Source organism: Nanorana parkeri, unplaced genomic scaffold (genome assembly GCF_000935625.1).
Source record: "Nanorana parkeri isolate BGI_ZX_2015 unplaced genomic scaffold, ASM93562v1 scaffold820, whole genome shotgun sequence".
In the NCBI taxonomy this organism is placed as follows: Eukaryota; Metazoa; Chordata; class Amphibia; order Anura; family Dicroglossidae; genus Nanorana; species Nanorana parkeri.
In genome coordinates this window covers 729391-756315 of record NW_017307088.1, presented here as the reverse complement: position 1 = coordinate 756315, position 26925 = coordinate 729391, and the positions used below count along the sequence as shown (strand labels likewise).

General features: G+C 43.0%; 1 protein-coding gene across 1 annotated transcript in view; it reads left to right on the top strand.

Annotated features, from left to right (window-relative positions):
- DAGLA (diacylglycerol lipase alpha) overlaps positions 1-26925 on the top strand; it is a 55721-nt gene that overhangs the window by 10821 nt on the left and 17975 nt on the right. Inside the window, exons 2-10 of the mRNA XM_018565171.1 lie at positions 7284-7421; positions 15657-15868; positions 15950-16051; positions 20608-20746; positions 20873-20960; positions 24667-24801; positions 26087-26164; positions 26248-26372; positions 26601-26757. Of these exons, the coding sequence (XP_018420673.1) occupies positions 7327-7421; positions 15657-15868; positions 15950-16051; positions 20608-20746; positions 20873-20960; positions 24667-24801; positions 26087-26164; positions 26248-26372; positions 26601-26757 (1131 nt within the window). The 5' untranslated portion in view covers positions 7284-7326. The remainder of the gene's footprint in view (positions 1-7283; positions 7422-15656; positions 15869-15949; positions 16052-20607; positions 20747-20872; positions 20961-24666; positions 24802-26086; positions 26165-26247; positions 26373-26600; positions 26758-26925) is intronic.

The window sequence follows — 26925 nt, the reverse complement described above, 5'->3', positions numbered from 1 at the left end:
GTAAGTGCTGCAAAAGGAGCCCAAACCAAGTACTGAGTACACATGCATGCTTGTACTTTTCAGAGGTCCGATATTGTTCTATGTACAATCCTTGTTTTATTGATTGCATGTAATATTCTACTTTTTTGAGGTTGTGGATTTGGGGTTCTTGGGGTTTTCATGAGCTGTAAGCCATAATCATCACAATGATGACAAATCACGGCTTGAATGATCTTGCTTTGCATGTAATGAGTCTATCTCATATATTAGTTTCACCTTTTAAGTTGCATTAGTGAAATAAATTAACTTTGCACGATATTCTAATTATTCGAGTTTCACCTGTACTTCTATGGTATTGGCAACATGTTCTTCATTCATTTATTTGGTGATCTGACAGGTATCGTGACATTAAAAAAAAAATTATAGTAGCTAGAACTTTTGCTTCTGATTAAATTATCGCCAGTCATCTATTCTGTGTTTTCAAACACTCGCAGAGACTGATTTATGATTATTGCCGCAAATGGGGCAACAACTTTGATGTATGAATGAACCTGCTAGGTGTTACAGGGGTATGGAATTTTTTAGAAACTGCTGGTTCAAGGGCTAAAGCGGGGTCCCAATCTACTGGTCCCTCATGACAATCTATTTGGCCTGATACACAAAATAATTGTAACCAAAACCGTATTTAACCGTGCTGAGAAGTGCTTCTCATTGGTCAATGAGTGCTCGCAATTTGCAAGCAAAATTCAAAATCCATAACACAGGGCTATGCTACTCAGCAGTACAGGGTATGGATAGTACACCTGTAGCGGCAGAGGGGAAGAAGCGTTCACTGAAAAGTGAGTGTAGCAAGGGGGGGTGGGGTGGCCAGATTTGAGCGGGTAATTCTATTTTCCCGAATTACCCTGTGTGTGTTAGAGAGCGCTGCTGCCCGGCTACAACAATATGGTGCACTGTAGAATGGGGGCAGCACTCACACAATGCCCTATGTGTGCAATGATTCGCATGCAGATGGCAAGGGCGGAGGGGTTGATTTTAATTTTTATTTATTTTACCATTTTTTTAACTTTTTATCACTGTTTTTATTTTTTTTATGTATTTTATTATTTTTTACTTTTTTTAATCACTTTTCACTTTTTTTTTCCACTTAACTTTATTGCTATCACACAAGGGCTTTTCAAGCCCCTATGTGATAGAATTTGGAGGTGACAGATTCTCTTTATGGAGCCTGCCCTCTAGTACAGAAGATCAAGCACAGCATTGTGCTGGATCTCCTGTGCAGCCCTGCTTGTGACAGCTTAGACAGGAAGCGCTACGAGTACAGCGCTCCTGCCTCACTGATCACACAGTAAAGATCGGAGGACATCCGTCTCCGATCTTCTCCCCGCTCTCCATTCTGAAGTCATTTGCCTTGGTCCCGGGTCCCCCAGAAGAGCGGGTGACCACAAAAACCATGGTGGGGCGAGGGGGGACTACAAGCAGTCTGTTACAAGTGAACAGCCGCCCAGAGTACAAAACGATAGTCAGCTTCCCTGCTATACATTCAGCTCTGCTTGCCCACAACAGGGCTTAATGTAGAGAAAAAAAAACACCTACCCGGCGCCCCCGGAACTGCATATCCTGGGCGTCGGGTGATAGGAATTGCGCACTCCTAGATTGAAGGAGATCTAAAATCACAGCATACACTTTCATCTTGTAACATCAGCATTGCAATAGCAATACAATAGTATGATAGTTCTTTTATAATACATATTTGAACATTTAATATGAGAATATAAACAAATAAATGCAAACTCGCTGTACATTGCTTATCATAAGAAAAGATTCAGAAAATCTAGGCACTAGCTGCAGTTTTATTCTAGGAGCGTTGGCTTTCTGTCTTCTGGGACCCAGCTTTAGATTAAAACGATCTGCACATGTATACGTTGATTTAAGTGTATCAGTACAGCGAGTGCTGTTCATCTCAAATACCATATGTTTTGTTTCCCAGAATGATCCAACTTAATCCAAGATTATACACATAATGCTGAAACGAGCCGTGTTTCTGACATTATCCTCGTCAGGGAGATATCACATTGCAGATGAGTGTTAGTGTTCATCTATAGTGTAGTAAGAATGTACAGAAATAACAGTAAGGTGCGTGCAGGGAATACGTTAGGAAACGGTTAAGATTTCTGTAGAAATCAGGGCAATTTGCCTATTTACACCTGCTTCACCAAGCAAAGATCAAACTGTCAATATTGATTTGAAAGTCAATAGTCCAGACAAAGCAGAGCGAGAGCTGAAAGAGGAACAGATGGGAGACCATAGAAGGTACAGGACAGATCTAAATCGGCGGGCCGTCTCAGAAGCGTACACCATGGCTTTTGCAAACTGGAATTGACACTGATTCGAATACATCAGGTACTGCTGTCTTCCCGGGATATGTGCAGCCTCCAGCCAGTGAGAAACTATGGGTGCTGGCATACTGAGACCGCTACAGGCTACCTAAGGCTTTCTGATCACAAGCTTGCAGAAAAAAAAAAACAAGATCCATACCACTCCTCGAATGATTCTCTGCCTATTATTTTGCTGGATATTTTGTAAAGGGAATTCCAAACATGGCAGAGGATGATGGGGGTTGTCCGCGTCTGCTTATGTCCATTATCACCGGTATGTTATCGGGTACTCTATAGACAGGGCTTGAAAAATTTTAATTTTAAAGCTCCCGGCCGGCCGGGAAAGCTACTCGTCGGGCTCCGGCGTCCTCTCGTCATAGACGAGAGGATGAGTGGATTTTTCAAGCCCTGTCTATAGATTATGCCAGGGATGCTCTCGTTGATCTTATTGCTAGCAAAATGTAAAACTAGACTCATGACTAGAACGTGTAGCGTTACTCCATGTACATTGACAGACTTCTGGATTCCTCATAAAAGCTGCCTACCCAGAACTGACATTTCCCCGATGGGTGGGCCATAGCAGGCGGAGTTACCCATTGCCTTCTCTTACCTCTTTGGAAATATGGTGGTAGAGTCATACAAGAGTAAGGCCGGGTGTACACGCTTCCAATTTCTGCTGGTTCTAGATGAACCAGACAAATTTCGCTGCATGGGTGCCGCTGTGGGCACCCTTCTGCCCGGCGTCCCTTGATCAGCTGATCGAAAGGAACCGGTTGGAAATGTGTCGGCCGAACGAAGTTATCAGCTGCAAGCTCCATTCGGGTATTCTGACAGTGGCCACAGCGGGAGATACGTCCAGTAACGCTCGTAAGCGTTGATGGAAGAATCTGTTCTATTTTTTGTTCAGCCCGCTGGTTGAAAGAAAATGATAGAACTGTGTTGGTTCTAGAGGAGAAAGCGTGTGGGTAGATGTAATCAAAGACTCACCCATATATTGTAGCATATATTGTAGCATATATTGTATATCTTAATTTATGATGAGTTTATATCAAGGTAGATTGGAGTTGGTTAGGTTTAGCAATGTCATTTTACGTGCAGTTGGTATATCGACAATGGTTAACAGCCCATATTTGTTCATGGTTAATAATAGAGCTCAATGTAAATATTCTGTTAGGAGCTGAAACAAGACATACAGTATAAGTTAGAAACAATAGTTGCTTCAATATCTAAGAGACAAAACAGGAAGTGAGTAGAAATACTTCCAAAGCGAGGGGGATAGTCCCTCTTAGGTAGTTGTCACCATTGAAACTTTCCCTTCCTCCCACAATCTGCACCTCACCCTTGGGTACAGTTTCCCACTTCTAGTTATATTTAAACTGACACTCAGGACATGTCGGGTGCTTTCCGTCCGACGACCCGAATCACCAGTAGGTGATCTGCGCTACTGTGCGATCATTGTCCAGCATCTCTGGGCATTCAGTGCCAATATTCAGGCTCATATAAAAAGGGAAGTATTGACCCGGAAACGCGTTGGCTGTTTTACTTTTTTGCTGTGTACTGATAAACTCTTGCTCGACTTATTCAAGCCATTAGGTGCTCACATGCTTCGTATACACTATCACTACTTCAGGGACCCTCAAGGAGACCCCAGTTGCCTGAGAGCTGCCTCATATAGTTTGACTTCCTCCTACTATTCAGTTACCTGTGGGGTCCAGCACTCCACAAACACTTTTTCTGTTCATATGTCATATGACAGAGATAGCTGGCTGGGTTCAAAGACCGGGAAAGGTATGTGACATTTTGAGCAGTTTTATATTTTTTTTTTGCAATGAGGAAGTCTGGTAAATGTGTAAGTAATGTGTGGAAGTAAATTCTAGTACGGAGGGGCTGGTAATCTCCTGCAGTAGAGGATGTGGGATCACAAGTAGCTTGTTGTGGTTAGTGAAGAGGATTATGAAAGTGATAAGTGGCTCTGTGGCTAAGCATTAAAGTTTTACAAGATTGCAATGTTGAGAAAGCAAAACATTTAAGATATTCCTTACTGTGTACCCCATGGATCCAACATACGCATGCCTCGCTTCTACCAGAGAACTGAACTATCCTGGAGATGATGTTCTGGAGGGGGAAATTCTGGTGTCTTTTTTATACAGAGTTTACTACATGTATTATGGACCATATTTACAATAGATGCTGTTCTTCGAAGTACCATGGACCATGTTTACTATGGATGCTGGTCCTTGATGTACCATGGACAATGTTTTCTATGGATGCTGCTCCTTGATGCACCATGGACCATGTTTACTATGTGTGCTGCTCCTTGATGCATCATGGACCATGTTTACTATGGATGCTGCTCCTTAATGTACCATGGACCATGTTCACTATAGATGCTGCTCCTTGATGTACCATGGACCATGCTTAGAATAGATGCTGCTCCTTGATGTACCATGTTTACAATGGATGCTGCTCCTTGATGTACCATGTTTACTATGGATGCTGCTCCTTGATGTACCATGGACCATGTTCACTATGGATGCTGCTCCTTGATGTACCATGGACCATGTTCACTATAGATGCTGCTCCTTGATGCACCATGTTTACTATGGATGCTGGTCCTTGATGTACCATGGACAATGTTTACTATGGATGCTGCTCCTTGATGTACCATGTAGAGCTGCAACAGTTAATCGATTTAGTCGATTAAAATCGACGATTGAAAACGTTGCCTTGTACCATGGACCATGTTCACTATAGATGCTGCTCCTTGATGTACCATGGACCATGTTCACTATAGATGCTGCTCCTTGATGTACCATGGACCATGCTTAGAATAGATGCTGCTCCTTGATGTACCATGTTTACAATGGATGCTGCTCCTTGATGTACCATGGACCATGTTCACTATGGATGCTGCTCCTTGATGTACCATGGACCATGTTCACTATGGATGCTGCTCCTTGATGTACCATGTTTACAATGGATGCTGCTCCTTGATGTACCATGTTTACAATGGATGCTGCTCCTTGATCTACCATGGACCATGTTCACTATGGATGCTGCTCCTTGATGTACCATGGACCATGTTTACAATGGATGCTGCTCCTTGATGTACCATGGACCATGTTTCACACCTGTTAAAGTTCTTCCCACTCTCCTTAATCACACGACTACCCCTTTAATTTTCTGACAGTTTTGTTATAGGTGAAGGATTGCTCCTTTCTTATTTTCTTGAACCAGCGCAGCGGGAATGATTATCGTATAATTTTCCTTTATGTCCCCATACCATTCTGTAGGTTCACATACTGTTCATGTTATGTTAATTGTGATACACGTTAGTCCTCTATTATATGTCTGTATTGCATATTGATGAATGCCAACTAAGGGTTGACCTATATGGATTTTTCAGTACCGATACCGATTATGGACCACCTTTCAGGTGTACCGATATTCTGTTAACATCCAACCGCCATCAGGGTAAAGAAAAAAAAACAACAAATAGCATGGGAATGAATAGCTGGCCTGCTATTGGCTATTTCAAATTGTAATAGCCAATAGCAGGCTGGCTATTGCACCCGCCCACTGCTGCTGTCAATCAGCAGTGGAGGACCTGAAGGAGAGGCTAATGCTTCCCCTGCTATCTGCTGTTTTTTTTTCTCTGTATTCTGTGGCCACTGTCAAAATACTTAAACAGGGCTGGCAGCTAAATGGCTGCCGACTTCTGACAGGCACCTTCAGACCATCTGATAGAGGGAAGCCGGCCTAGAGAGTAGCATCCACTGTGAAAATTTCAGCCAGCTCTGGTCGTACATTACCAGCGATTTTGAGCGACATTTTCGCGCTACAGAAGTGTCACTTTTGCACAGAAATATAAGCAGGAAACAAGAAGAGGAATTATGTCACATCAAGACCGCTTTTGGTTGGATACAGCCCAATGTAGCAGCAATGAAAGCCCATGCCAAAAGTAGCGCTACGTAGCGCGACAATGTGTGCACTGTAGCTCAAAGTCGCTCAGCTGAAATCAGCGCTGGAAAAAACATTTTTTTTTATTTAGCTCAGTGTGAATGGGGGTCTGAGAGTTTAGTTTGTTTGAGAAAAAATTTCCATCCTGCGTCTTTAATTTTTTTCATCACTACAGTGAATGATGTCAGTGTGACTCCATTCATTATTAGAAATCACATGAATGTTACAGAAATGACAAAATTCTAGCAGGTGAGGTTCAGTGTGACACAGGACAACAAAAGCCGGAGTCCTGTGCTACAGCAGGTGTGCGCATAGACAGAAACAAGCTGAGGGGGGAAAGGAATGAACAGTGGTGGGTGCTGAGCTGAGTGGGAACAGAGGCCACTTGTTAGGCTGTGGCGTCAGAGAGAGTACATTTACTGTACATTCACTATTGTTCAAGACATGGCCTCGGGCAGCAGAAAGAAGGACGCCATATTCATGCTACATGCAAAGGAGCAGAGACATTAGCCCGCATCAAAGCTCAGATTGTAAGCTCTGCAGCGCAAACAGATCTTCCAGTGTCTGAGCTGGTGATGTAATGTCTGCTATGTATTATTGATTGCAGTGCACTTGCAGCACTTTGGGGGGGAGAAAAATTATCACATAAAGTTCTTCATCTCAAGTGAGATTTTCAAAGGTTGCCCTTCTCTGAATCAGCTTTATCTGTTGGCTTCAGTTGGGTTTTCTGTTTTTCTTAAATAATTCCTGAGTAAGGGATTTCATGGCCAATATCATTTATGATAATAAAATGGTGTAATAGATTAATAAACAGGTTAAAGATAATTCACCGACCAGAAAAAGAAATGAGATCTCGATGCTCAGTGCAGTGAGTCTGTGTCTAGTTTAATGTATTATTGTTACATGACATTATAATCCACATGCTATGTTGTCGTATTTGAATATTTCTTTTTTTGTGTTTTGCAGACAGTAAAGGTAGGCCGCGGTGACACAGTGCTTGCTGCTCACCATGCCGGGGATCGTTGTATTCCGCCGGCGCTGGTCTGTGGGCAGCGATGATTTGGTGCTGCCAGGAATCTTCCTTTTTGTACTACACAGCACCTGGTAAGTGATATGGTGACGTGATTCAACACACTTGATTGTCCTGATAATAATTTTGATTTAATACAAAGATTTTGTTCGTTCCCTAACCTTAACTTTAACCCTTTCACTGCCAAGCCTTTCGGAACGCTCTTAAAGGAGAACTATGGGGTTAAGGCTTTTCCCCATAGTTCTCCTTAGGGTAACGGGAGGACACTTACTAGCGTCCTCCCGTCACCCTAGGCTCAGTATACTGCGAGCTGTAGCTCGCGGTATACTGAGACGCTTAAGCGGATCCCGACAATTGTGCCGGGATCCGCCCAGCTGCGTGACTGACAGCTGGCTCTGCCTATCTAGAGGCAGAGCCAGCTGCACCCCTCCCCCGTCCGATCCGCCAGTCAGCGCTGGCGGATCGGAGCAGGGAGGGGGGAATCCAGCCCCTCCCCTGTCACGGCAGAGAGCCGTGACAAGATCGAGAGGTGAGCGAACGCCGGTATATGTTCGCTCACGTCCCGATCTAATGAGCAGATCTGTGACAGTCTCATTGTCACAGGTCGGCTAGAACTATGAGGTGAGTGAAAAGCACTCACCTCATAGTTCTCCTTTAACCTCAGCTGGCCACACCATTTTTTGCAATTTTCCCTATCATTTTGATTTTTTACTGCTGCATTGCTGGCGTTTGTAAAAGACCTCCCATATTAGGTCAAATAAAAATGTGGTGCTACTAATTTTGTAGGTCCTGCGATAATTGCGCAAATGTTTGTCAAATCAATATTAAACAGATAAAAATACACAATTAAATGGATAAAAGCACACTAAAATCAGTATCGTGTACAAAATAAATACTTTTCTGACTAAATCTAAAAGATAAAGCTGTGTTGAGTTAAGAAATAATAAATATTTGTACATTTTAAATTGCACCTTTTTTTGAAACGGTAAAATAAATGATGTAACGCAAAAGTGCAAGTAAACGACTTATGTTAAAAATCGTTAGTGTTGTGATAAAATGATACAAGTACATACAAGATACAGGTACATTTATTCGCAACACGGCGCACTGCAATGCATCACAGCGCTTTGCCACGCACTGCCACAGTTAAATTAATGTTATTTTGAAGAAATAAATAAATAAATCAAGCACTGCTGTGTTCTAACAACGCAGTGCATGTGCATGGCGTACACCACAATATGGTACACACTGTTGCACGTGTATAATATGTGGGGGGGGGGGGCTTCAGGGAAATATTAGGGGTTTTAACAGACCCCTGACATTTCCTTTTTGATATAGAAAAATAAATTGAGAGTCTTCAATCCTTTTTTTCTGCAACCTCAGCACTCGATAAATGGAAAGCACTCCGTACAGAGGCTTCCCATTCATAACTGGTGATAGTAATACATTTACTATCATCCAGTTATGAATGGGTAGAAGCCTGTATACAGAGGCTTCCAATCATTGAGAAACTCATGAATGAAGAGCAAGTGATGTAAAGCACTTCCTGTTCATTCATAACTGGGGACACATAGTACTATGTGTCCCCAGTTGTTTACAAACACTGGAGTGATCAGCTGGTCTCTAGTGTTTGTCCTGCACACAGAGGATTGGAAATATCACAGATATTTAACAATCCTCCGCTCAACCATCCGACCCGCTTGGCCACGTACCATCACAGAGCCGCCGGCAATCTAAGGATTTGATCCTTGGATTCCCTGCTGCCTCAGCCAATACTAGAGGGAGCAGCGGGGATCTGAGGAGAAATAGATCCCAGCCTGGAGCAGCTCCAGGCGTGGAGGAGAGGCTTTAGATTGCAGGGGGGGGGTTTGTTATTTGCTCTCATTTGCTATACCAGAACTGTTCTGGTATAGGTTCATGGGCACTTAAGCACAACCAAAAAAGCCACCGGCGTAAGGCTTACTGAGCTGGCCAGCTGGAAGCAGTTGTGTTCCGCTGTAAGCTTTACGTCAGTGGCAGCGAAAGGGTTGGAGTCAAAGTTTTATTAAAGGAGAACTATGAGGTAAGTGATTTTCACTCAACCTCATAGTTCGAGCCGACCTGTGACAATGAACATGAGCTGTCACACGTCGGCTCAATAGATTGGGAAGTGAGCGGACGCATACCGTCGCTCGCTCACTTCTCGATCACGTCCCTGCAGAGAGCCGTGACCGTCACTCACGACTCCCTACAGGGATTCCCCCCCTCCCCTGTCCGATCCTCCAGCGCTGACTGGCGGAACGGACGGGGGAGGGGGCGGGTACAGCTGGCTCTGACTCTAGATAGGCAGAGCCAGCTGTCACTCACGCAGCTGGGTGGATCTCGACAGTAATGTCGGGATCTGTCCCAGCTGCGGCGGTCTCAGTATACTGCGAGCTGTAGCTCACGATATTCTGAGCTTTGGGTCATTGGAGGACGCTAGTTTATGTCCTCCCGTGACCCTTAGGAGAACTATGGGGAAAAACATGGTTCTCCTTTTAAACATTTTGTTATGGAAATGGCACTAGGGACATACCTTACCTCTAATTAAATGTATTTCATGTAGGGCTGCAACAACTAATCGACATTTTGCAGTCCTCTATAGCCGGTGCCATTCTGCATGCATTGCGGTATAATTTTACACTTTCCATTTCACTATATTGCACACCACACTATCTTTTTTTCTTTTTTACTTCCACCGCTCCAAGCTTGCTCCTGTGATGGACTACAACCTCAATACAAACTAGTAGTCCTATCACTGGAGCCATTTTTTAAACTTTATTTTATAGTTTATCCGATTAACCGATTAATCGAACTTAATAATCGGCTAACTAATCGATTTTGAAAATAATCGTTAGCTGCAGCTCTAATTTCATGTAGGTTAGGTTGGACCTTTGTTCAACCTTGCCTAACTATACTGACTTTTGGAAACTTTGCTGTGATTTAAATAAATCAATGCTACAATATTGTTCTTACTGTTGTCCATGCTTGCTTCAGACCATGTTTCTTTAAAATCTTCAGAGTTCAGAATGCTGGGGGGAACTTCCGCTCTGCAAGTGCCTCCATCCTCGCTCTGTGTTCCTGCGCTCCAGTGTTAGGACTATAGAAATTAAGAACGCAGCCTGCCTGACGTGTACAGGACCGCCTACTTTTGATTGGCAGCGGCTCCCGTGTGCTGTGTGATCGGTTAAGATCTCATTCACATTGAGGTTTCTTTTTTTATGTATATGTTCTTATATATATGCAATAGCCTATAAAGCAATGTAATGTGTATGATGGCTTTAGCCTTTTTTTTTCTTCTTTTTTTAACAAGCATTATGTTTTATGTGTATTTGTATAGATTGTGGAGGTTTTATGTATGCTTTTTTTTAACAAGCATACATAACACTTGTTAAAAGAAAAAGCCTGCAGCAATGTAAACATTTTGTTGCTCTACAATCTATACACATTAAGGATAATGCTTGTTTAAACAAACAAAAAAAAAACCCCCGATGTGAATGATAGATCTCAGCCGATCACAGCACTTGCACACTGGAGCCACTGCCAATCAAAAGTTGGCGGTCCTGTACACCTCGGGCATGCTGCGTTCTTGTGTAATTCTGTAGTCCTAACACAGGAGCGCAGGAACTCAGAGGGAGGATAGATGGCACTTGCAGAACAGAAGTTCCCCCCAGCATTCTGAACTCTGAAGATTTTAAAGAAACAGGAGCCCAGATGTCGGAAGCAAGCATGGATAACATTAAGAACAATATTGTAGCATTGATTTATTTAAAAATATGTCAGGGGTTTAATATCACTTTAATGTGTTTTTAATTAAAGTATACGTTTAAAGTATATATTCTGCCAATGAAGGTAAATAGTAGAAGTCTAACTGTAATGTTTCTGCAGGAGCTCCCACTTTCTCATCCCTTGCCTAGTTGAGGATGATGTCCCCTAGTTGAGGCCTTGTCCTCTCAGCTTGGAACTGCAGCACCTACCTGCCATCACCCTGTACAGTGAGAGCACCTTACTGGGCAGCTGTTAGGGCAGGTTCATGCCATTTTCCAGACCAGATCTGGTCTGGAAAATGGCATGAACCTGCTGCATTTCTAGTGCATTCCAGATTCCAGACAAAACAAAATGAGAAATGCAGTATTTTTCTGGGCTGGTCTGGAATGGATTGCACTGGTGTGAACAGAGTCTAGAAATAGCAGAGGGATACATTGGGATGCATTTTGGGTCTGGAAACAATCTGGTCTGGTCTGGAGATGATCTGGATGTGGTGGGAATGGACCCTTAGGGCCCATTCCCACCACATCCAGATTACCACCAGACCAGACTGTTTCCTGACCCAAAATGCATCCCAATGTATCCCTCTGCTATTTCTGGCCTCTGTTCCCACCAGCATAGTCCGTTCCGGACCAGAGCAGCAAAATACTGCTTGTCCTATTTTGTCTGGTCTGGAATGCACTGGAACGCATCAAGAACGCACCTGGAACGCAGACCATTTTAAGCTAAGTTCCAATCGTGGCAAAAATGCAATGCACTATGTTCCAGATCTGGTCCGGAAAATTGTGTGAACCCAGCCTAAAAGAGGAGGTAGGGGAGGGTGGGCAGAACATATGCCACAGTTAGGTGGGGCTTGAGCATCAATTTAGGTCCATCCTAATAAAGTGAATGAAATCTGAGATGGGACATCAAGGAGCCTTTTGTGGGATAAGATAAATTGCGAAGGGTTGTTTTTGGCTCTACCCTTTGTAGTCTATTCCATTTTCTCTGGATTGTTGCAAATGTATCTATTCCACTTGGCTGTTATTTTACATGGAGAAAGTGTTAAATATTTCTGTTCTGTCCTATTGCATCCAACTTCACTTCTTCATTTTCTTATGTTGTATACTTGTTAGTGCAGGTTGGGCCAGAACTCAGGAGCCAAGGCGCCAATGCTCCTTCAAATTTATCGCTGGCACCCAACTTTTGAGCATTTCTCCAGTTGTTGTTAATGAGGTGGCTCCTAAACGCAATAATAATTTGTTCACCTCTGAATTCATTTGATATATTCTCTATTAAGAACTAGCGATGCGCCGATATATCGGCCGAAAATGGCGCTTTTGGCATAATGCCGAAAGTGCCATTTTCTGGCCGATACAGCGGTGCATCCATTCTTTCTCTCCTCCCAGCTGTGCGCTGTGCTGTGTCCCAGCGGGGAGGAGAGAATCTGTCACAGGCGGCCGAGCGCTGCGTGAGGAGAGCGTTCTGAGCGGCCGGCGTCTTTCCTCCCTGCACCGCTCAGCCTCCTGTCAAAGATCGGCAGAGCGGTGTGTGGGCGGAGACTGCCAGCGCTGTCACAGGAGGCTGAGCTCTCCTCCCCGCTCCGCTCGCTCAGCCTCCTGTGACAGCGTGTCAGGAAGGAGAGCGAGGTACAAGCAATCAGTGATCGCTGAGTGTTTGTACATAATTGAGGACAGAGTATGGTTACTATAGCCTCAGTTATGAATGAATGGGAAGTGATCTACATCACCTACTGTTCATTCATAATTGTGGTTCTAGTAAACATACTCTGTCCTCATGTTATGAATGAACAGGAACACTCAGTATAGAGGATTCCTATTCATTTATAACAGGGGCTGCAGAAAAAGAGGTTGAGGACTCTGTATTCTCAATCTCTTTTTCTATTTTAAAAGGGAAATATCAGGGGTCTGTTTAGACCCCCAATATTTCCCAGAAGCCCCTAAAAGTAAAGTAAAAAAATAAAATATTTCATAAAAAATTAATAAACAAATGTAAACAATTAAAACGTTTATAAAAAATAAATAACATTTTTTAAAACATTTGAAAAAGTTAAAATAATTTGGGTTTCGTTTCGGTTTTGAAATATTCAAGAACAGAAGAACAGAACTAATGTCTGAGGCAGACATTAGTTTGGAATGTATTCTAATGATGCAAACTAAAAACTGACTCCAAAACCAGCCATTTTGGAACTTAGTAAAAGCATTTGACCGTTACAGAAGTGAACCATTTTTTTTGCACACATCACTTGTATGTTAATGTTTAATAGCAGGGATTGTTTTCAGTGATTGGTTGCTGTAATTCTTCCATTAAAACAATTTTCTTTGTGACTTCTATATATTGCTACTGTGCTTTTTGAGTATGGTTTGTTTTACATACAGATGTATATCAGGAATGGACAAATCCCAGGAGCCAGGTAGCTAATGCTCCTTAAAAATTACAGCTGGCACCCAGCCATTGAGGTTTTCCCTAGTTGTCAACAATGGAGCTGACTCCTAAAAATAAATCCTTCTGGCTCCTGGATTGGACGGACTGGCTCCTGAATTCTATTTTAACTTGTCCAACCCCGTGCATATTGTCCCTGGAGTGCGTCTTTGTAAATCAGAATGTGCAATTAACACTCTTGCTAATAGGTTTTTAGACAGTCTGTGCAGAGTGTTCGAGAGGAACAGTAATGCACACTAAAAGCCACAGCCTATGTATATAATTAGCAGATATGGCTGCCCCATTTGTACAGAAAAAAATTAGTTCTAGTTATCAGTTTATTCAGAACTATTAACAGTTATGGGTCTGTTTATAAATGTTTTTACCCAAGATGAATACAACTTTCACCCAAGATTCACACGTTTTTTCAAATTAATCCATTGAGAAAATGTGTGAATCTTGCGTGAAAACATGTGAACAGACCCCTTAAAGTATATGTAAACCTTATTAACGAACGTCTCTTATTTGCTCCCTTTTGGTCAGTGAAATATGCAAATTAAAGACTTTTATAGCTGGTTTATAAGTACAAAAAACCTGTTGCTCTTCAGATCTGTCATGTGCTCTCTGCTTGTGTTATCCTAAAGACTCTGTTTAGCCCTCCTTGTTCTTATATTGAAGAAGAACTCTAGGAAAATAAAGATCTTACCCTTGCAGTGGGGTTTAGTGCTGGTTTTGTCTAAAGGGCTCAAATAAAGCTGTGTTACTTAACTGGTTCTCAGTCCCACGGTGGTCAGCACGCCCCTCACTCCCCCTCCGCTCCAGCTATTGAATTTTCCTAGACGTTCTCAATGGACCTGCATAAGACGTGATGATGTCAGTGGCCCTTAGACCACCGGAGCCCAGGGAAGGTTAGGCTGTGGGGATCAACCTAGCAGCCTGGAGGATCAGGTAAGTAAATCTGCTATTTTTGAGTCCCCTTGACAAAAAGAGCACTTAACTTGTTAAAAGGGAACTATGGGGTAACCTTTTTATCCCATAGTTCTCTTTAGGTCACGGGAGGATTTATACTAACGTCCTCCATTACCCAAAGCTCAGTATATAACCGGCTATTGCTCACTATATACTGAGAGCACTGCAGCTGGGACAGATCACGACACTACACGACAATACTGTTGAGATCCATCCAGTGGGCTGTGCCCGCCCCCTCCCCCATCCTTTCCTCCACTCAGTGCTGGAGGATCAGAGAGGGGAGGGGGGAAACCCTGCGAAACCCTGCGGGGGAAACCCTGCGGGAAGAGGTGACTGACATTTACCACACTCTGCAGGGAGATGAACGAGAAGTAAGCGAGCGACGCTATGTGTTTCACTCACTTCCCGATCTATAGAGTCGACGTGTGACAGTTTAATTGTCACAGGTGGGCTCTAACTATGAGGATGAGTGTAAATCACTGACCTTATAGTTCTCCTTTAAACTAGTTTAGCAAAAGATACCAGGGAGGGCTGACACCACTCAGTCTACAAAATGCTATGTGCTGTTAGCCTACAGTAGGAATTTGAATGCTGAGTGCATGTCTGGCAGAACAACAGGTATCTTTCTGTACTAACAGCGTCTTTTAAAGGGGCAAAACATGGACAGATATGTATATAATGCAGAGATGTACTGTATTTTGTGCCTCGACATACAATTGATTGAATTTTAAAGGGACCATAAACCTAAACTGCAGTTTAATATATAAGAGGTCTTGCTTCTCTACACATCTTTGTAAGTTACGTTTCAGAGCCTTATTGGAGATAAAGATAATTAAAATAGCATTTGGATTCGTATACATAACTGATTGTTCCACGGTTATTAAAAGATACTGCACTCTGACGTGTCTACTTTATGAACGTGGCATTGGCATCAGTGGATTGTCACAGGATCCTCCCAGCAATCACATGTCCATTGATACATTGTGTTAGTAACAGAGCCAACTGTTCTCAGCAAATTACATTGCCAATACGGTAGTAGCATTAATAGTTTTTTACACCATGTGGAAAGCAGACATTCCATGAAATACATGAATTACAGCTATGTAAATGCCGCGTTCTTTGTTTTCTTCCAGGTTTGTAATCCTCTCTGTGGTCCTCTTTGGTCTGACATATAACCCCCATGAAACATGTTCCTTGAACCTGGTGGATCATGGACGTGGGTACCTGGGCATTCTGCTCAGCTGCATGATCGCAGAGGTAGCCATCATCTGGCTGAGCATGAGAGGAGGAATTCTGTACACTGAGCCCAGGGACTCCATGCAGTATGTGTTATACGTGCGGCTTGGTAAGTGAGCGCTCCCTCTTTTTATTTGCCATAAGGACAGCCGAAGCAGGTTCTCACCTATATGTTCTTTATTCCTTGCAGCTATTCTGGTGATTGAGTTTGTTTACGCAATCGTGGGGATTGTCTGGCTTGCTCAGTATTACACATCCTGCAATGATGTCACAGCAAAGAATGTTACACTTGGTAAGTGAATCCCGGGATCTTGAATGGCTATTATGGCTAGTTTTTACTGATTATAGGCTCAGTTCACAAAGCTTTACAAAGATCGTTATTTTCAGCCACGTGACTCTTATTTTCAAATCTCAATAACATTAAAGCAGACCTTTACCCCCTTTCACTAAAAATCACATTAGCATGCGGCTCTGCATGCTGATATGAAATCATCTTACATTCATTAGTTAAACAAACATATTTTCTTTTACTTACAATTATGGTTTTTCCACTAAACTTCCTGATCCTCTTGGGCATTAGTGATGTAATGTGCCCAAGCATTACATCCTGAGAAAGTTACATCAGCAGAGCATTGCAGGGAAATCCCATCTGTAATCTCACTAGTTCTTGGAAAGGCATTTTCCTCCCCTGAGATGATGTCCATGGTAATATGTCCTAGTCACATGTGCCAGAGTTCAAGGAAGTAAAGGGAGATATATGAATCTGCCCTTAGTAAAAATGGCCACTGTGAGAAGACTGGGGAGGAAAAGAGAAATAAGGTATGCAAAGAATACAAAGCCAGCAATTATCTAGAAGTATCTGTTTGTAGATTGTCATTAGTTAACATTTCTAAAGACGTATTTGTTGTCATTTCAAAGGTATGGAGAAAGTTCCTTTTTAGGGCCCTTTAATGTGCTGTTCTTACACACAAGTCGGGATGCCAGAATAAATAGCATCACTGACTGTTCGCGTTGCAAAGAGAGTTCAAAAGCACATTATCCTGCATGTTAATTCAATGCAAATGGGTGGATCCAGCCTAAGGGCTCTTTCGCCGGCGTTCCTGGTCGTACACCATCCAGAACAGTTTATATCCAGGGTACGGCCAGATGGATTGGAAGCCTGTAAAAGTCAATGACAGGCTAACACTGTCCGCAGCTGTTTTTCGTGTCATTGCACAAGGAGCAGTTACATACGGCCAGCGACAGATGAGCGACTCTGTATGCAGACTGTTTGCATCCAGGGCCTCTCATCTGTACCTAACCACAGGTATTCACTACATGTGCACATACATGTGGACAGCTGTGGAGCCTCTTGATTTGTACAGGCTGAGATAGCTGAAAATAAACACCTGGACTCATCCGCCACAGAAATCCGCTGATCTGGGCGGTGTATGGCCAGGAACATCCAAGTGAATGAGCCCTAAAACTGCCAGATACCGTGTAATGAAAACAGATCCAGATGCCTGGATATGTCCTGACCCTGTACAAATACCCCATTTGAGCCCCAAGTACCAGGCAGACTGACAGCTGATCTGTCACTAAAGTTCCACAATCCTTTTTTACACACAGTAGCGATCAAACCAAATATTTTCTGAATTTGGTTAGTGTTGGATACCGTAGGCAAGGGTTAAAACCTGTTAGGTTTTTTTTTCTATCGCAGTCTGTGTCCCCATTTGTTTTAGCGTCTTACCTGTCCCGGTTGGCACCAGTAACTAGGACAGAAAGCGAAGAGAAATTTAATAACGCTTCTTACACGTCCCCACTTTATAAAAGTTCATTTTTCATTACAATTACAGTTCAAGGAAAGGTCTAAACATTGTTCTAAAACAGTCATAGTTCAAAAAATAAGTACATCTATGTCTTCTCTGTGTTAGTGAAGTTTAGTGTTACTTCACAGGGGAAAATCAAAGGTTTGTATTAAAGCTAAACTCTAGACCAGCATTTCTCAACCTTTTTTCAGTCACGGCACCCTTTATCCCCTTCGCATCAGAGTCACCCTTTGTATCAGTAGCCCCCCTTCACACCAGGAACCCCTCATTCAAATCAGAGTCCCCCCCTTTCACATCAGAGCTTTCCCTTTACATCAAGAGCCCCTTTCGCCTCAGTCTTCATTCCCACCTTCACATTACAGTGCCACTATCACAAAATTTTGAGACACCCCTGAGGCAGTCTGAAGTAAGGCCCCCCTTAAGGAAGCCACGGCACCCTGGTTGAGAAAGGCTGCTCTAGGCAACAGAGATATATATTTATGAACAATCTTAACTAGCATAATGTATGTAATTCTGTGCAGCCAGTTTGTTATTCAGGCACCGACTATAATACAGCAGAGCCTGGGGTCAGTTTACTTTTCTATACTACATGTAAATCATAGTTTGGTCAACAACGCCTCCTCATACTAGCTGTATTGAATGCTGCAAGAATGTGTTTGGTAGGCAGCACGTTCTGTTCTTGCCTTGCATTCAGTAACTGTTTTGGTTTGCTTTTGTATATCTAAAGTGCAATGTCATATCTCTTCATACTACACATAGGATGTGTAGTTTTCTAGCGTTAGAGAAGTCCTGCACCTAATTCAAAAAAGCAATGCGACAGTTCTAATGCTATTACCGACACAACAAATTTAGGTTTAGCCACACTATTACATTTCACAATGGCTGCAATAAATTGTTAAAGAAATACTGCCATTGTGCAGATAGGAAAACTGGCAGTAAAAAAGACATAACGAGGGGGATTTATCAAAACTGGAGCAGACAGAATCTGGAGCAGTTGCCCATGGCACCCATCCACCTTTCATTTTCAAACCTTAACTGATACAAACTGAAGAGAGAAGCTGATTGGTTGCCATAGACAACTGCCCAGATTTCTCTGCTCCAGTTTTGATAAATTCCCCCCTTTATCTTAATTTGTGTTGGGAGTAGAGAAAAGTGGGAAAGAAATACTTCACCCGCATCATTGGTTGTTAGGACGCTGGCAGCCAATGACGCTGTGTGGCGCGGCCAACAGGATCCTAGTAACTAATGATGCTCGGCCGCTCAGCGTCTTTGGTTGCTAGGATGCTGGGGGTCTTGCTGTCTGCATCCTAGCAACTAATGATGCTGTGCGGTGAGGCCTCCAGCATGCCTTGCAACCAATGACGTTTGGTCATACACCATCATTGGTTGCTAGGATGCTGGGGGTCTTGCTGTCTGCATCCTAGCAACTAATGATGCTGTGCGGTGAGGCCTCCAGCATGCCTTGCAACCAATGACGTTTGGTCATACACCATCATTGGTTGCTAGGATGCTGGGGGTCTTGCTGTCTGCATCCTAGCAACTAATGATGCTGTGCGGTGAGGCCTCCAGCATGCCTTGCAACCAATGACGTTTGGTCATACACCATCATTGGTTGCTAGGATGCTGGGGGTCTTGCTGTCTGCATCCTAGCAACTAATGATGCTGTGCGGTGAGGCCTCCAGCATGCCTTGCAACCAATGACGTTTGGTCATACACCATCATTGGTTGCTAGGATGCTGGGGGTCTTGCTGTCTGCATCCTAGCAACTAATGATGCTGTGCGGTGAGGCCTCCAGCATGCCTTGCAACCAATGACGTTTGGTCATACACCATCATTGGTTGCTAGGATGCTGGGGGTCTTGCTGTCTGCATCCTAGCAACTAATGATGCTGTGCGGTGAGGCCTCCAGCATGCCTTGCAACCAATGACGTTTGGCCATGCACTATCATTGGTTGCTAGGAAGCTGGAGGTTTTGCCATCTGCATCCTAGCAACTAATGATGCTGTGCGATGAGGACTCCAGCATGCCTTGCAACCAATGACGCTTGGCCATACACCATCATTGGTTGCTAGGACACTGGTGGCCAGACTAGTAGCTGGATTAATAGAGGCTGGAAACGTGTCCACTGCTGTGACAGAGAAGGGAGAAGGCTTGTAAACATTGCACATTGTAGGTCTGTGCACACTTCAGATAAGAGACCTGTGCAGACTGCAGGCTTTGCAACAAATTCATGCACATGAATATGTCACACCTAGCTTATGTTGCATGGTGGTTAGAATCTCTTCTAAAGAGTGCCTGTGCCACCCTTTATGAACTTGACTGAATGTCTGTATCTTGTGTACATATTGCCTTGGCTGTGTCAGGAAGTAAGGTTGTGAGAGTGTAAGGTGTGACATCAACCAGTGGTCTAAAAAGCAAATGGTAAGAAAGTTGAAGTTAAAGAAAGCTGGCCATATGGAACTTGCCTGTTGTGGATATTTGGAAGTGGAAATAAAGCGATGGACCCGTGTGGTTATTCTCTTGGTGTTTCTGATCCAGTAGTAGTTGAGTAATGTGAATATGTGTTATCTAAGTAACGGGTAGGCAGCCTCCAAAGCCCTAGGATCTCCATAGTATCCTTGGCTCGGGGCTACTCTAATTGAATGTCCCCTGACCCTAATGGAATAAAGTTGTATGTGGACTATTTAATTCCTACATCTAATATGGGACTTGCTGTCTGCTTTTTAGCTTTTGTTTTCTCCTTTTATTCCCTGCGTTTAAAACAAATTTAATCAGCTATACCTGATTTTTCCATAGCCTAACCTCCTGTTGTTGTAATGGCTGCGCTCATACAAGAAGGTGAAGCTTTGTGTCACATGCAGTATAAAAACGCACTACAGCCTTCTATATTTTATGACGTGTGGGTATACATGCACTAAACAATGTCTTTTTTGTATTTTTGCATTAGGTCACTGCTTTTTTATGGAGATATTTTTCCCCCACAATGGTGGTCTTTTCTCCTGCAGGCTATACATAGTCTTTGTGATTTTGTTTTCGTACAGGGATGGTGGTATGTAACTGGGTGGTCATACTCAGTGTCTGCATCACGGTACTTTGTGTATTCGATCCAACCGGAAGAACATTTGTGAAGCTACGAGCAACAAAGAGAAGGCAAAGGAATTTGCGCACATACAACTTGCGGTGAGAAAGGCCTCTTTTTCATCCTTACAAGGTTTTACCATTCCCTATAGGTTTACAGTCCCATTGTTTTCTTCACAGTGTAGCTCATTCTTCAGTATACCCACCTGATTATTCCTTCTCTCATAGGCACCGTCTGGAAGAAGGCCAAGCCAGCAGCTGGACCCGTCGTCTGAAAGTCTTCCTGTGCTGCACTCGCACTAAGGACTCTCAGTCTGTAAGCTTACAAAACACCATGATTACTTTAACAGATTGGATAGCCTGCATCTGTATATAATTTTAGTGTGAGCCTAGTTTGGGATCCTGATTCTTCTTTATTATAGGAAATTGTGCATTCACATTTGTGGATGCTTTAAAATGCATATGCAAATGAAATTTTAGGTCCTTTTTTTTTCTTAATCAGAGTACTAAATGCATGTAGGGAAAATTCAGCCAATTCCCTGCAGAAAATGTATGTAAATAAGCCTCCAAAGGATAAAGGACTTCTGGGTAATTGGCACAGATGTGGCTAAATGGAGTTTGGAAGAATCTAGGCGATGCTGCTTGGAAAGATTTGCAAGTAAACTTTCCCAGACAGAGACCCAGTTTCAAATAATTAAAGCAGAACTTCAGTTCAAACTTTTATTAACCCTTGCAGTGGGGCTACCCCTGCACTGCAAGGGTTAATTGCTTGTCTTAAAAAGAAAAAATTACACTCACCCTAGCCGGCTGGCTCTTAGGCCAGTCCCTGGAGCCTCTCTTCCCCCTCTGCTGCAGCAGTCTAAGGATCCTCAAGTCATCACATCCAATACACTATATTAGATGTGAGGATGCAGAGGAACATGCTATCGCCGCAGCAGAGGAGGACAAGCAAGAGGGAGTGCTGTCCTGTCGGCTTGAAGGACTGGATGTGTATAACTTTGCTATTTTTGACCCTAGGCAAAAACGAGCAGTTAACTCCCACTGCAAGGGTTAAAGAAAGTTTTAACAAGAGTCGTTGTTTAAAGATTTTATTCCTGAGTTTAAACATTTGGTATGTATCGGTATTTGCATTCCAATATTTGCCCTTTGTGATGTTACCCAGTATGGCAGCGCAGAAAATCCATAACATACACTTAGTGGTGACAGGAAACTGGACATCTGAGAGAAGCTGATTGGTTACTTTGAGCAACTGCTCCATAGTCTGTCTGCTCCAGTTTTGATAAATTCCCCCCATTGTTTTTAGTGTCCCCTGTTTCACCTCTGAGCATTCTGTCTCTTGTAGTCTGTTGTGTGAAGCTCGAAAAAGTACATGAGCTTTTTGGGGGACACAATTGGTCCTTTTTGGCCCCCTGGACTGCGTGTTTGCACTTGCTTTTCAGCCGTACCTGTTTAAACGCCTGTGGGGCCAAAAACGCATATTTCTGCTCCTGTCCTACAAGTCGCACAGAAAGCGCACATATAGAAACGAGCCTCTAAATTGGATGGCTGCTCTCACACTTAGGTGTGAATAGGGCCTAGGACTGGACGGTACAGTCTAACATTCTCTTGAAATATGGAGGTATATCCAGAGACCGAACCCTTTTTGTGTTAACCTATTTTTTGAGGTTAGCACAGATTTATGACACTCAACTTAACTGTATTTAGTGCACTAGAGAAAAAGAATGATGCTGATCTAAAGGAGATCAGATCAGAGGACAGTTATGAACGGGTCGGAGTGTCTGCTGTGGTATAAAAATATACATTTATTGAACATAATTTACACACAGGTTAACAACATAGACCATCAGACCGTCACCTGAAAAACCCCTATTAAAATTGATTGTACAATCAAATTGTCACTCGCTTCATGCATATACTAAACACCATGATGGTCTAACAACAGGGTTGAAAGTCAAAGGGATTTATGAACTCAACCTATCAGCCCGCAGAGGGGATTACTATACGGTTCTCCTCCAAAAAGAGAAAATGTGGATCTACAAACTAAACACACTGGCACCCTATGGGTTAAATAATGAGTGCAATCTGCAGGTTTTCCTATAGAGTAAAAGGCTGTGTCCTGAGACTTTAATAAAATTTTATTAGATTAGGCTCATTCTTTTTCTCTACAGTCTAACATTCTACCTAACCGACAGTGCCATTACATTATTCAGATATAATACTGCTCTTTGGGCACTACTGTGTCTGAGTGGATGGATATAGGAGATGCAAATTCCACAGGGTAACACAAAGTACATATTTGACAATCCTGAATCTGCATCATTGTTTTACTGGGTTTTTTATGGAAACTGCCGCACCCCCTGCTGCTCTTACCTGTCAACTGGCGAGCACTTGTTGGACCAGTGAGAGGCACTTCTGACCACGCTGACTGATGAGAAGCGCTTCTTGGCAAGAAGAGCTCCTCACTGGTCAGCTCGGCCTGGTGAGTGCTCGCCATTCGTTAGTGGAATTTAAAATATCACCTGCAGGGCTGCGCTGCTGTGTACAGGTCATACACCAGCAGCCATGGAGGGGAAGGAGCGTTTGATCAGATTGGTGGGGGTAATTCCATTTTCCCAAATTCACCTGGGAAAGTGGAAATACCCTTTAAATCAGGGGTTTGCCAAACTCCGGCCCTCCAGCTGTGGTGAAACTACAAATCCCATGATGCATCTCTCTCCGGGAGTCATGTCTGCGGCTGTAAGAATCTTGCAATGCCTCATGGGATTTGTAGTTCCACCACAGCTGGAGGGCCGGAGTTTGGCTACCCCTGCTTTAAATCATCTAAGACCTTTTCATTTACACAGAGAAAAGATGCTACTTTGCAAATATGTCTTATTGGCTCTGGCACAGGTCCACTTCAATATAAACATCTTTTTGTTTACACTCAGCCTGTCTGTAGCCTGTACTGAATTCAGTGTAGAGAGCAGCTACATGTTTGATTTAAAGGAGAACTATGAGGTGAGTGCTTCTCACTCACCTCATAGTTCTAGCCGACCTGTGACAATGAGACTGTCACAGGTCGGCTCAGTAGATCGGGAGGTGAGCAAACACATACCGGCGTTCGCTCACCTCTCGATCCTGTTACGGCTCTCTGCTGTGACAGGGGAGGGACTGGATTCCCCGCTCCGATCCGCCAGCGCTGACTGGCGGAATGGACGAAGGAGGGGGCGGGTACAGCTGGCTCTGCCTCTAGATAGGCAGAGCCAGCTGTCAGTCACACAGCTGGACGGATCCCGGCATAATTGTCGGGATGCGCTTCAGCTGCGGCGTCTCAGTATACTGCGAGCTACAGCTCGCGGTATACTGAGCCTAGGGTGACGGGAGGACGCTAGTTTGTGTCCTCACGTTACCCTAACGAGAACTATGGGGAAAAGCCTTAACCCCATAGTTCTCTTTTTAAGTGTCTTCAGTTTTAGGACTCCTAAATGGTCATTTCTGTACTTCATTGCACTAAACATTGGAGAGAGAGTTTGCAATCTGCTGAGAGCAGGCAGTGCTTGCATACATTTAGCTAAACCTTACCCATCACATGTGTTCTGGACAGCCAGTTCTGGAAAGCAGAATGGCAATGATACTTATTGTTTACTTGTTTGCAGTCCTTGTATGAAGCCTACTACTCTCTATGCTGTAGAGCGCTGACAGGTTACATATAAACTGTAATGTTTAGATGTGAGCTCTCAAAGCATTGGGTAAGAAAAGATGAAGCTAAGAGGTTACATTTGCAGTGTTGCTTGTTGACACAATGTATATAAAAAAAAAGGGCTAATGTGTTTAAAAAGTACAGCTGTCTTTTAAATGATGTAAGTGCTGTTGGTTCAAATAAACAAATTGAACTTAAAACGACATAGAAGCTGCATCCAGTTCAGTGTATTTTTGTACAGGCAAAATTAAGAAGTGTCACACTCTAAGTAGGTTAATCAGAAAGTTACGTTATATACAATTACTCTCCTTGTGTCTGACCCAAATATGTCTCTTTTTTCCAGGATGCCTATTCAGAGATTGCCTATTTGTTTGCTGAGTTTTTTCGAGATCTGGATATCGTCCCTTCGGATATAATTGCGGGGTTAGTCCTGTTACGCCAGAGTCAAAGGGCAAAAAGGAATGCAGTACTGGATGAGGCAAGTCCTGTCGGAGTTTCCTTAGTCTCACACACTAACAGCGGTCTGGTCATTTCGTTTTTCCAAAGATCATAAATTATTGTAATCGCATTTTTCATTATTTGGTTCAGTAAGATTTATTTTCTCCAGTCATAATATTGGCAGACGTCTGCTTTTTGTTATATGGTTTTATTCTAAGGTCTGTTACATTATTACAGGTACAGCCGTGGTTTCAATTTGTATTCTATTAGACATGTGCCATAGCAGCCCATTTTGTTTTTATTTTCCATTTTAATGTGAGAACCTATCCTGGTATGTTTCTATTTTATGTATTTGTAGTAATCAAACAGATTTTGTCTTTCTTTTATTGTTTATATAGGGATCCATATTTTTATATAGCTATTTTATTTATATTTTTTGTAGCCCGGACGAAGGGGGATTTGTTTGGCCCCTGAAACGCGTTGGTTTGTTTTGTGCTACACTGCTGTGAACCAATATCATTATTAAAAGTGTTTTTGTTCCCTTACTGCTCATTCACACCATCTGCGTTCAGGCCGCACTGGCCCTAATTTCCAGCGCGGACCAAATGCAAGTCAAGGCAATTTGCGGTCTTGCTCATGGGTGGTGATAGATGACTGCCCTGCGCTCCGGTGGTGTATGCTTAAAAAAAGTACGTCATGCAGTAATTTCTTCAAACGCACTGCAGTGAGACCCGATACAACCACATCTCCTCGCGGTGAGCCCAAAGAACTTCATGAAATGAAAGAGAAACAGTGCAGTGCTGCTCAATCGAGAGTATCTGCAATGTCCGGGCACACGCACACCAGCAGTCTTGCGGTTGAGTGCGCCTGTTGGTGTGAACAAGCCCGTAGACTTTTGCTCGGCACTTTCATTGGACTGTATACCAGGGGTAGGCAAACTGGTCCTCAAGCTGTGGTGCAACTACAAATCCCATGAGGCATTGCAAGACTCTGACAGCCACAGGTATGACTCCCTGAGGCAGATGCATGATGGGATTTGTAGATTCACCACAGCTGGAGGGCCAGAGCTTGCCTACCACTGCTGCATACTGTTGGTATTGTTGAAAGAATGGGACTCATTTATGAAAGTGCGATAGAAAAGAACTGATTTTCTGTAGCAAAACGGCAGCCAACGAAATCCTCCCCTTTATTTTCCTAGATCTTCTTATTTACTGCACAAGACATTTGTTAGCCGGCACACTTTCGAGAAACAAGGCCCAATGTGGTGCTTATTTTGTGTGAGTGAAGCATTTTATCCACTGACCTTTACTGTTCTCTGCTTTCAGGCTAATAATGACATATTGGCCTTCCTATCTGGCATGCCAGTCACCCGGAAAACAAAATATCTGGATCTCAAAAATACTGTGAGTATTCATGCCTTGACCTCAGAGAAGAATATTTTTGGAGACTTGTCTACTCATAGAAACTTTTCTCTTCCCTCTCTCAGCAAGAGATGCAACGCTACAAGGAGGTTTGTTATTACATGCTCTTTGCACTGGCAGCTTATGGCTGGCCCATGTACCTCATTAGAAAGCCAACATGTGGCATCTGTCGATTGGCGGGTGCATGCTCGTGAGTAGTCCAGTCATTTCTTGAAATTGTGCTTCCTTTATGTGTTTCTTGCTATTAACATTTGTAACTTTGCTTTTGTTTTATTTGTTTGCTCTTCATTTTATTTCTAATTGAGCTTTTTTATGTTGATATTTGTGTTTATAGCTGTGATTGTCCTATCTGATGAACACACTTTTTGTATCTGCTTTTGTTTCCTCTTTGGTTCTTTCTCTTTGCCCCTGTTAGTAGTTGCTGCTGCCCTTGCTCTTCCCGTCCTCGCTTTGCCCCTGGAGTTACCATTGAGGAGGACAACTGCTGTGGTTGCAATGCAATTGCTATAAAGCGTCATTTTCTGGATGAGAACATGAACATGGTGGACATTGTGTATACGTCATGTCATGATGCGGTTAGTTTTCCTTTCTGTGACTTTTGTGCCTTGCACCGTGTGACGATTTTTAAAGCTTAAACCAAGGCAGATGTAAAAGACACAAAAAAAAAAATTCAGCTTTATATTCCATAATACATAACTAAAACACAACTGCATCTTTGTATAATTGTCTTTAAAGGAGAACTA